General features: G+C 38.4%; 1 protein-coding gene and 1 pseudogene across 2 annotated transcripts in view; both read right to left on the bottom strand.

Moving 5' to 3' along the window:
* Nucleotides 1-81, bottom strand: part of PDE1A (phosphodiesterase 1A) — a 326,360-nt gene extending 326,279 nt beyond the window's left edge. Inside the window, exon 1 of one of the 2 annotated variants that reach the window (XM_058712176.1) lies at nt 18-81. In XM_058712176.1, coding sequence (XP_058568159.1) covers nt 18-22 — 5 coding nt within the window. In that variant the 5' untranslated portion in view covers nt 23-81. The remainder of the gene's footprint in view (nt 1-17) is intronic. The other variant, XM_058712177.1, reaches the window with a different exon arrangement.
* A 204-nt stretch (nt 82-285) lies between these two features.
* The window catches only part of LOC131490396 (transforming acidic coiled-coil-containing protein 3-like), a 62,689-nt pseudogene continuing 50,748 nt past the window's right edge, over nt 286-12,226 (bottom strand).

The raw sequence follows: 12,226 nt of genomic DNA, 5'->3' as shown, positions 1-12,226 counted from the left end.
AAAAGTAACGGCATTACCTCATAAATCTCAAGAGGACCTGGGAGAAGCTTCTGCTGGCGGCTCGCGTTGAAAACCTGGCTGCCCTCAGTATCATACCCTCCGGGAGCAGGGCCAGCCAGCTCTGGTGAAGTCTGCGGCTGTCACTGGAGCCACTCCTGTCGGGTGGCCACCTCGCCTCGGAACCTTCTCTAACCAGACGGAGACAGCCTCCTGGACGCGGGAAGCCACACTTCCGCCGTTATTGATCCCAGGGCTGACCCCCAGCCTCTGGAGAGGTGTCTTATCTTAACCCACCTCTGCCAGCTCTGCGCCGTGTGGCCACTGCCACCCCAGAGCAGCCACGAGGGAGCTGGCTCCGCGGGTGTGACGCGGGGGGCGCCGGGGAGGAAGTTCTGTGCGCCCACGGCCCCATCTCCCTGAGCCGCCCCGCCACGGAGGGTCACGCCTGGTCTCCACCGGCACTGAGATCCCACAGAGACTGAAAGGGAAGAGCGGGACGCTGCTGTGAACCAGGAGGAACCTCAGGTGGACCGGCCGCTCCAGCTCCCAACCGGCGGCCTCTCGGCACGTGCTGGCGGACCGGCGCGAGGTGCGGGCGCCCTCCGAGCCTGCTGGGGGCTCCCTCCTGAAGCCGGAGCGGAAGCCCGCCCCCAGGACCCGCTGCAGCCCCGGGGACGCCGCGCCGGGTGGGCAGGGACCACCACGGGGTCGCAGGCGCTTCTACACACTCGTGGACAGAACGTGGCAACAAGGTGAGCAGAAAATGAAGTTTTCAAAAAAGAAAAGGTTAAATCAACCGAGGCTTCAGTTATCCTTTTTCCAAGGAGTTGTTTCCTGAACTCCAGCTGAATGTAATGTCTTTAGCTAGCTTTACATTGTTGCAACCTCACCCCTGTGAGCATTTTCTAGAATTGTCAGAAATGAGCTAGTTATTGCACTGAAAGTACTGATTTTGCCTTCCCTGTGCCTTCATTTATAACCCTAGATACATTCACTTAATAAATTCTTAGCTGATTTTTTTCTTTAATGAGATAGTCAACATCTGAACTGTGCTCTCAGAGATGAATCACAGTGAAAAAATCTCTGTAAAATGCAAGCACTCCACCACTACTATTTTATGAGCCAAACACCCTAGTCCTTAAGGTTATAACCCCTTTCAGGGCACAAATGTTTTTCTAATTATGGGAAGAAATTTCAAGCCCTCACATTGGCTAGTTTACCAATAGTATTGCAATGTAAAAATTGAGGACTATTCTGCTTAAGTGTTGGTGAATTTTGTCATTGAAACTTACTTGCCCTTTCTTTCACTATCTCACTTCTGTCACATATTGATACATATGAACTCTTAGTGTACTGATGACACCCTTAATACACAAAAATGCTTAATTGTTGCATTAAGCATTTCATAAAATAAAACTAAAATTTGAACAATGAGCTATTCCGAAAAGCTTATTATTTAAATCTTTGACCAATATAATTTTCAGCCTTAAGCAGCATCAAAAAATTATTTCTGTTGATGTAGAGAATTCAAAGAATTTTCCTTTTCTAGTTTATAACTAATGTCTACATGATGTATTAATAGAATAAAAATAGGGGAGCCTGGGTGGCTCAGTCTATTGAGCATCCAACTTTGGCTCAGGTTATGACCTTATATCAGGGTTCATGGGTTCTAGCCCTGCATCAGGCTTTGTGCTGAAGGTTTGGAGTCTGAAGCCTGCTTCATATTCTGTGTCTCCCTCTCTCTCTGCCTCTCCCCCCGCTTGTACTCAATCTGTCTCTCAAATATAAATAAACTTTAAAAAAATATTTTAAATAGGATAAAAATAAAATAAATCACATTGAAGAAAATAGAACTGAGGGAATAGCATTCAACTTTTCTCTTTCCTAATTAATCTGTTTAGAAAAATTTGAGATGTTGCATTCATAAAATTAAACCAAAAAAATTCTGACATAAGACAGAGAAATAAGATAACAAGAAAGTACACTGGGAAATTAAAATATGCTTGCCAAAACAAAACGTTCAATATGAGCTCTGGGGAGAAGTTGAGAAAATAATACTAAATTAGGGTAAAAATTGATCCAATTTGTTTCTTCTCTCTCATATGTTCCATCTCTTTTGCTTTAACTCTATATTCAGGTAAATTATCTTTATTATAATAAGTAGTTCCTTCATTCTTATTACCTAATATTTTATTGGAATGTTGATAAACATTTATAAAATGATTTTTCAGTATCTACGGATGCCAAGATATATTGCAGCATAGAACAGGATCCAGACTACCTGAATTTGAATCCCTGTTCTTTCACTTAAAGAATTATGTAATCTTTTGCAAGTTACTATTATGTGTCTGTTCCCTCATGTATAAAGGAACATAATAAGATTATCTTTCTCATAATGCTGATGTAAGGATTAAATGAGTTAATATACACAAAGAACTTAAAACAGTATCAGAAGCATAGTAACTGCTCTATTAAGTTGTTAGAATTAAAAAATAATGTTTTAATTGTTAGCATTTATTATTATTGATACTATCACATGGCTTTCCTCCTTCAGATTGAAGTGTAATTATTTCAGTAGGTTTACTGACCATGAGCTATTTTCCAAATAATTTGTCATAGAGCATTATTGTTTTTATGCATTGCTAGTCTTCATTTTATTTAGAAACTTTACATCCTAATTCATGAGTGAAATGTTTGAAATATTTGTAGCACTAACTTTATTGATTTTCTTATTAAGGTTATACTAGCACCATGTAATAAATTGGAGGGAAATAGTTTTAAACTTACAAGTTCGCACCCAGCAAATGACAAAGATAAATGATGACATATTCAGGAGCACCAAATTGGAAAGCATACCACTCAAATAATCTTCTAAAATAATTGCCTGAGTCAGTATACTTGAGAAACAAAAAGTAATTAGTGACTAAAATCAGAGACTTGTACCTAACTAGCCATAGAGATTGAAAACAAAGTCCCAGGTTTACTTCTGTGAAGAAGGGCTAGGAAGAAATTAATTCAAATTAGAACAAGAAACAGGGGATCCAAAAAAGATGGCTTCAAGGAAAAAAAAGGATTAAATTTTAAAACAACCTTAACAAACTAAAAAGATTATGTCATTGATTAAATGAAAGCACACTACTTCTAAATTGATAACTAAAGGGGCACCTGGGTGGCTCAGTCTGTTGAGCGTCTGACTTCGGCTCAGACCATGATCTCACGGTTTGTGAGCTGGAGCCCCACATCAGGCTCTGTGCTGACAGCTCAGAGCCTGGAGTCTGCTTTGGATTCTGGGTCTCCCTCTTTTCTGCCCCTCCCCCCTTCTCAAAAATAAACATTTTAAAAGAAATTTTAAATAAATAAATTGATAAGTAAAACCCCAGAAAATATGCAAAGTTTTAACAATATGGCACACTAGATATTCCAAAAATTTCCAGGTCAAAAAGCATTTCAAATATTGGAAAAATTGTAGTAAATATGCTTTTTAATGCACAGATAGGCCTCTAAAAAATGAAGGTGTCAAAATGAAGATGCACATAATGGAGCTTCAAAATACATGAAAGCAAAAATAAAACAAATCTCAGGAGAAATAAATACATTTGTAATTACAGTCATATAGTCATATATTTTATACATCTCACTCTAAAAATTGACAAAACAAGTAGAGAAACCCAGTAAGTATATAAGAGAACTGAACCTCACTGTCAGTAGACTTGACCTGATTGACATTTATAGTACACTCCACTGAACAACAGCAAAATACACATTATTTTAAAGCACACACATTGAATATTTACCAAAAGAAATCACATGCTGGGTGATAAAAAAATCTCAATAAATTTACAAAGATCAAATAATACAATGTATATTCTCTGACCCCAGTGGAATTAAATGACCCCAGTGGAATATAAATACAATGTATATTCTCTGACCCCAGAAATATCTTTGAAAAATCCCTAATACTTGAAAACTAAATGATACACTTTCAATTAACCCATGGGCCAAATAAGAAATTGAAAAGGAAATTAGAATGTATTTTCAACTGAATAAAGATGAAAATACAACATATCAAAATCTGTGAGAAATAGCTAAAGCAGTACCTGGGATGGGGGGATTTATAGCACTATATAGCTGTATTAAAAATGAACAGGGGTGCCTGGGTGGCTCAGTTGGTTGGGTGTCTGACTTCAGCTCAGGTCTTGACCTCACAGTCTGTAGGTTCGAGCCCCGCATCAGGCTCTGTGCTGACAGCTCAGAGCCTGGAGCCTTCTTCAAATTCTGTTTCCTTCTCTCTCTGCCCCTCCCCCATTCATGCTCTGTCTCTCTCTCAAAAATTAATAAGCATTTTAAAAAATTTAAAAAAGAAATGAACAAAGATCTTGTATCAATGACATTAGGATCCACATTAAGAATCTTAAGAGGATAAGCAAAACAAGTAAAAATAAAGAAATAAATATCAGAGCAGAAATCAATGAAATAAAACTCAGAAAGACAAAAGAGATAATCAACAAACTAAAAAGTTGGCTCTTTGAAAAGATCAATAAAATTGATATGCCTTATTTTATTAACAGATACAAAAAGATGTCAAGAACTGTAAAGATTCTGAGATTTTGCCATTCATACAGACTATCAGATCAGCCTACCAGCCTATCCTTGGGTCAGGAACAAAAAGTTGTATTTGTTCCTCACACCAAAAGCAGTAGCCACACTACTGGCATTTTTGTACAGGTTCTCTGAGCTCTGATTCCCACAACACCAGATGCTTTTGATAATTGTGACACTTTTCTTTGAGTAGATTGGTTTAGAAAGTACAGAATTTAATTTCCTAGGTATCTACCCAAGAGAAATAAAAAGCATGAGTCCACAGAAAGATCTGTACACAAATGTCTGTAGCAGAATTATTTATTATGGCCAAAAAGTGGAGACAACTCAAATGTCCATCAACTTATAAATGACTAGCAAAATGTTGGTAAATCAAAACAATGGAGCCCTAGCTAGAGTAAAGAGGAATGAAACACTGATACCTGCTACAACATACATAAATCTTAAATCTGTTTTCCTATGTGAACGAAACCAGAAAAGGCAAATCTGTAAAGTCAGAAAGTAGATTAGTGGTTACTTGGGGCTGGGGGTAGGAAAGGGATTGACTGTAAATGGACAAGAGGTATTTTATCAGAGTGATGAAAATGTTCTAGAACTGGATTATGATGAAAACTGCACCACTCAGTAAGTTTTCTAAAACTCTTGAAATTGTATACTTAAAAGGGATGGATTATATGGTGTACGAATTATACCTCAATAAAGTTGTTTAAAAAGCAAAGAAATAAAGAATTATGTTTCTTTCATAGTGGGTCCTCAAACATGTAGTATTGTTCTACATCAAAAATATTTACATAGTCATAATATTATCAAATATTTATCAGTTTTTAGAATTTAACCACTAGGGAAAATATGAGTCTTTTTTATTTTAGTTACAAATCAAATATAAATGTTCTGAACTTTAATAAGTAATCACATACCTGCCAGATAGTGGGAGAAAAACAGGGGGATGAGAAGTGTAAGGAAGTTTATAATCACTGACATTCTCAGTTTATATTGTCGAGAATTCAGTGATAATGTTTGAAGTTGGCTGATCAAAATATAAAAGTTTAAGTATTAAACATCTTACAGAAGTGTAACATGTTACAATCGTTACCAAAAGAATCCCAAAATAATTTAACTTAAAAAAATTAGGAAGAGAGAGAAAGTTCTTGGTCTTTCCGACTGTGGAGACATCAGGTAATGTTTGATGTTGATAGGTCAAGATATCGAGGTTTGAGCTCCACAGCTATAAATTGATCACCAGAGGAAATAAAACTGAAAATAATTCAAAGTGGCTGGTAATGAAGAGAAGGACTTCCAGTAATAATAGGAAATTCAATAGGAGATTTGATAGTAATGTGTACCTTTCTCTCCTATTTGATTTTTTCTACTGTTTACATATTATGTAATAAAAACTAAGGGAGATGTTAAAATATATTTTTAATATCCTCTTGTAGCCACAAACTTAAGTTTAAAAATTAACTTACTCTTTCACACCAGCTTTTCCTCCAAATTTTCATGTTTCTGTAGATTGGCACTTTTATTTTTATTTCACTTTTTTAATTTGCATTTTTCTTTATTGTTTCAAATTTTCTACAATAATTGTATGTATTTTTTTAATTCAGGAGTTTTTTTTAAGCTCTTGGCTCCTACTTGTCCTCCATGTCCCACTCCCAGTCTCCAAGTATTTTCAGTTCTGTTCCTTGTAGTAACTCAATATCAACCCCTTCTTGTCCCCTCTACCACAGCCTGGTCCGGATCACCTTTCCCCACCAGTTATTAGCACCCTGCGAAGCAATTCATCCATCTTAACTGCCACTCTAATCACATGGTCCCATGAACTTTCTCAGGTTGTCCACTGCCTGCCAAATAGACATAAAACTTTCTTTTCAGGCTTTTTGTTTTATTTTAAAATGATTTAAAAATAAATACTTTTATTTATATAGTTGAGACCTTCTGAATATGCATTTTATGGTTTTGCTTACTTAGTACAATATGAGGAGCAGCATTTTGCCCATTTCCTGAGTACTAAAATACATATAATTATTATGGAGAACTTGACAACATACTGGAAAATTCAAAGTAAAAAGTGGAAGTTCCGTGATAGGAAACAACCACTAAAAATCAGAGTATGATATAGAGGTTTATAAAATTGCATACTCCTTTATCCTTTTAAAATTTTACTATGGACATTTTCCCATTCTCCTAAATTTTCTTCAAAATTGCTTAACTAACTACTGCATAGTATACTATCATTTGATTGTACCATTATTTATCCATCCCTAATTTTTTCCCAATTTTCCTTTATTACAAATAATCCTCTAATAAATATATTTTTGCACATTAGTAATAGTCTGCATCTCTATTTCTTAAGAGCAAATCTGTATAGGAAAAACATTGGGTCAAGGATTATAAATCTAGTATAATTTCCTTAATGTTTACTCCTATTTGTTCTCTTTCTGCAATACATGAATTTCCAATCTCAGGGCACACTAGCGAATCATGTATATTATATATTTTTCTTTAAAATTATTTACCAATATAATAAACAAAAAAGTTAATTTAAATTTGTTATTGAGAGGGGCGCCTGGGTGGCTTGGTCGGTTAAGCGTCCGACTTCAGCTCAGGTCATGATCTCACGGTCTGTGAGTTCGAGCCCCGCGTCGGGCTCTGTGCTGACAGCTCAGAGCCTGGAGCCTGTTTCAGATTCTGTGTCTCCCTCTCTCTCTGACCCTCCCCTGTTCATGCTCTGTCTCTCTCTGTCTCTAAAATAAATAAACGTTAAAAAAAAATTAAAAAAAAATAAAATAAAATAAAAAATAAATTTGTTATTGAGATTTCTTGTATTAATTTGGCAGGGGAGGCTTTGTACTACTTAATAAATTACTTGTTCCACCTTTTGTTCATTTTTCTGTAATAGGGTTTATAATTTTTATTATTGGTTTATAAATGTTCTTTAAATATTTATATTAACCTTTGGCCTATCATGAATAATGCAAATATTTCATTACCTTTTTGCTGTCATTTAGACCTAACTTTTTAAAAATGTTTCTTAATGTTTATTTGTTTTTGAGAGAGACAGACAGAGTGTGAGGGAGGAAGGGGCAGAGAGAGGGTGAAACACAGAATCCAAAGCAGTCTCCAGAGCCTGATGCGGGCCCTGAATTCACAAACCATGAGATCATGACCTGAGCCGAGTCAGATGCTTATCTGACTGAGCCACTCAGGTGCCCCAGACCTAATTTTTTTTTCAAGATTTTTTTTCAAGTAATGTCTACACCCCATGCAGGGTTCAATTCACAACCCCGAGATCTAGCATCACGAGCTCCACCAAGCCAGCCAGGTGCCCCTCGACCTAACTTCATATGTGGTCAATCTGTCCATCTCTTCTCTGTGGTTCTGCTATTGCTCTTTTGTCCTGGAGGTTTTTTCCCCATGTCAATATCCAAATACTTACTGAGTCTGATTTATTCTAATTGATATAGTTTCATTTTGTTTATTTAGTGCTCTAAATTATATGGAATTTATTTATGTTTAGGTGAAAAGTACACATGTACTATATTTTTCAAAGCTTTCACCCACAGCTCAGAATCATTTATTGACATGTTTCTTCTGCCGTTATTGATTTGTATTGTGGCCTTTATCAAATAGTATATTTTTATATATCCTAGTATTTGTCCCTGAAGCATCTGTGCTATCTTATTGCTCCATCTGTCCATTATGTAAGTCTCACAGTTTTACTAATAATATTTTGATGCATTTTAAATTATATTTAATAGCTATTATTTTTTTTCCATGCATACATTTTCTGTCAATCTTACACTAATATTTCAATTATTGCAACCATTAATAGACAGAGAAAGTGAGCTCAAAGAGATTAAGCCCACCAGCTAGTACATGACAGAGTTAGGATTTAAACCTAGATTTGTATAATTCCAAAGCCTTAAACTCTTAAATAATTATCCTCCTCCTCCTCCTCCACCTTCCCCTCCTCCTCCCCCACCTTTCCCTCCTTCTCCTCCTCATTCTCCTCCTCCTCCCTTCCTCCTCCATTGACTAGAGGGAAACTAGTCTTCTTTTTAAAGCAATCCAGTTTAAAAACAAGTTATAGAGTCAAGAAAGAACATGAGATCTTTCAGTAGAGAGTCAGACATAATGGAGACAGACCTTGGTCAGGAACTTGCACCTCGGATCTTTTCTATTTTAGAAATGAGGTTGTCAGAGATTCTGATGAGTTCATTTTCTTTAGTCTTCCGCTCAGTGGTCTTCTCTAGCAACTGGATGCACATCTGCTCCTTCCTCAAGCTCACATGCAAGGCCAAGGCCAAGGCTTGGGCTTTGCTCCAGACCTGCATGATCTCCTCGTTTGGTAGCTTGAGTTTCTCTTCTATGTGGGCCTTCAGTGCTTGGTATCTCTGGTCTTTCCTTTCAATCCTCATACACTTCTCGGATTCTTCGTTCATGTGGTAGCCTTCAATGACCTCCTTGTGTTTTTCAAACCACTTGAAGAGGACAGGGAAAGATTTTTCCATGTAGTCCAAGTCTACAGTAAGTTGGTCTTTTTCTTTCAGAACCCTCTGAATTTGGGCTCTGGCAAGTTACTTCTATTTCTAAGCCTCCTCCAGCACCTGGTCCAGGATCCCCTCAAACCCGTTGGAGATCTTCCTCATTTCCAGGTTCTTTGCGTACAGCTCCTCATACCTGTTCTTCACCAATAGCTTCAGCTTTTGTATCCTTACACTGCCAGGTCCAGGTCTTTCTGGTTGTGCTGCAGTACGTCCACGATGGGCACCACGGTTACCACGAACCTCCTGGCCCGAGGACACAGGGACTTACTGGAGCTCCGAAGGAATCAAGTTCTACCAGCTTGGCCTCGGGTGGGCTTCAGGAGGAAGGTATGTGTGCATCCTGCGCACTCCTGCTTTCAGGGGCCACAGGCAAGGGCCTCCTCCTGAGTAAAACTCGAGTACAAGGACTATTTCCTCAAGGCCGACTCTTTAAACCAGGAAGTCCCAAACTGCTTCAGATAATCAACCTCTGCTCAGGTGCTTAGAGCATCAACAGGGTCTCTGAAGCACTCCTCATTCATGTCCAAGGCAGGCGCTGGCCCCTGCCGTGGAGTGAGGACACTGGGTCACCAGAGGAGGCAGTGGGCTCACCACCCAACTGTTAGTGGGAACCCACGCACCTGAGGAGTTCACAGTTCCCTCCGCATTCCCACCAGTGTCACCATAAATTGTCAATTGCTGAGTCTGAAAGCAGGGTTGCTGGGAGGGGACTTCCTCACCACAGAGCTGGGGCGCAGTGACTTGCTCCAGGGTCACTCTGGGCTCCGAGCCTCTCCACCACCCACAAATGGGTTACACTTTGGGTTGTCTAGGTTGTAGGACCCTCGGGGAGGGGGGGACAGGACTGTCGTGTGCCTCCCTGGGGGCATTTTCCTGCCTCGCCTCTGGACTCCTCAAGGAAAAGTTGAGGCCAGGTCTCTCTCTCTCCCAGTTTTCTTGGTCGGGGTGCCCTTTTCCTGACAACATCGTCAGAGAAGTTAAATTCCGGGGTTATTTGGCCATTGGCCTCTACTTCTGAGGACCTAAGGACGTGGCGCCTCAGAAAGGTGCAACTTGGGGAAGGGAGCAGGTGGCAGGTCAGGGCCAGCCCGAGGTCTGGGAGGGGCCATTCTCCTACTGTGGCCTCTGAGGATGCTCCCTGTCTTGGGACACCATCCCAGGAGGCCTTCTAGGATTTCAGAAGTGAATGTAATGCTTTTATCTAAGGAATAAGAACCAGACATTCTTCCTGGAGGTGCCCTTTTGGTTTTCAAGCCTTCCTGGGATCTGTGGGGAGAGCTTGAGGAATCAAGGCAAGCCAAGGAAGCCAAGCCAGCCCACTGAAACACGTCTCTACAAACCTGGTTTCAGCCACTGTTTCTGGAGAATTCCGTTGGCCAGTTTGGTGTCCACTTCTTTAGTGAACTATTGGTTCTCTTTCTGGATCCAGATTTGGGGGGAGTTTTCTAACCCATTGGTGTCCTCCAGAGTAAAACGAGTCTCAAGTTTGCTGTTCATGCTGGGACTTAAAATACTGTGCCTTGGTGGATCCCACAAAGGTGACAGAAAAGCCACCTTCACAGCTTTAGCCCCGTTCTTGGGTGACATATTTTCTTTCTGTGACAGCCGAAGAACAGATGAACTTCTGGTAAGTTCTAGTGGTGAAAACAGAAGTCACAGTTTTCTGTACTTTTGTCACCAGTGACAACTTTGTCACTTAGAATTTGCAGACCCATTCTGCTGGCTTGCCAAGATGTCACAAGAGCCAGTTTGGGCCATGCTCCTTAAATTCTTCACCGCATTGTCTCTCAATTTAGTCCCTCTTTCATATCTTATCACTGATCCTAAGTGTTTTATATTTTGCTGGTAGGTATTATGCTTCCTTATTTTACCATTGGGTCTTCTAAATATTGCTATTTATACAAAATTGATTGATATTTTTATAATCTATCCAAATAATTTGTTGACATTTATATTAGTTCTAATTTTTTAGTTAATTATCTTGGAGTTTTAGTTAAGTATTCCTGTCAGCTATGAAAAAATTATTTTTTGCCCTGAATTTTGCAGCATCTTTTTAAATGCTTGTACATTAACTGCTGATATATAATTAATTTCTCAACTCTTCTTTGTGAGCATTTAGGTTGTTTTCAAATCACATGAAAAATCACCTATTTTTCCTGCTGGTGAAATGATTCTTATGTCCTTGAGGCTTGTTATTAAAAGGACAATTTTAAGGCCAATTCCCATGTTTCTGTCACAAACCACTACATTTAGTGTTACAGAGAATGAGTTTCAAATTAATGTTTCTTGGATGCAGTAAAGATCCAAGCAATAATTTCCTTCTGTATGTCAACAATCCACCTTAAAAGAAGCAGAAATTTAGGTCCATTGAAAAAGGTAAAGTGAGAAGTCAAAAACAGAGAGTAAGTCCCTGTACCATACAGTTCATCTTCATTGATATCATTATGAGCTAAATGACTGCATTTGTGTTGTTGTGACTAGAAGATTAACATGCTGTTTGCAAAGTTATAATCTGTGCACAAGTGGCCTAAACTTGCCACTCCTCATCTGTTGCAATTTATACCACTGAGAACTTAGTAAAATAATGTCATGAAAAGAGTCATAATTTTTCCAACATATTATAGAATTTTTTTTTCTTTTTCTATTTAGACACACACTGTGAAAACCAAATCCCTTTTAAGATAATTGTAGTATGCTGGGTGTTGTATGGAAACCAATTTGACAATAAACTTCATATATTGAAAAAAATAAAATAAAATAAATTCACTAATTGCCATTAAAAATATAATTGTAGTATGTTCTATTGTCTTATTACATTTCTGGGAAAATTTATAGAATATTATAAAATTTTCTTCCATCTCTAAAACGCTGGTTTTTATAATACTTGTGTTGCTTCATAGATAATTGATTCGGGAGATGTTTATTCATTCAACAATGGAAAATGTTGAGTGCTTACTCTATGCTTATCATTGATTCAGATAGTAAAGATTGATCAGCAGCAAAGACAGACCAGAGTCCTGCCTTTATAGGATTTATATTCTAGTGAGGGAGACAGGCAATAATCAGACTGGAAACTGCTT

Source organism: Neofelis nebulosa, chromosome 2 (assembly GCF_028018385.1).
Source record: "Neofelis nebulosa isolate mNeoNeb1 chromosome 2, mNeoNeb1.pri, whole genome shotgun sequence".
In the NCBI taxonomy this organism is placed as follows: domain Eukaryota; kingdom Metazoa; phylum Chordata; class Mammalia; order Carnivora; family Felidae; genus Neofelis; species Neofelis nebulosa.
The sequence above is the reverse complement of the archived record's forward strand: the minus strand, read 5'-3'. Positions and strand labels throughout refer to the sequence as shown.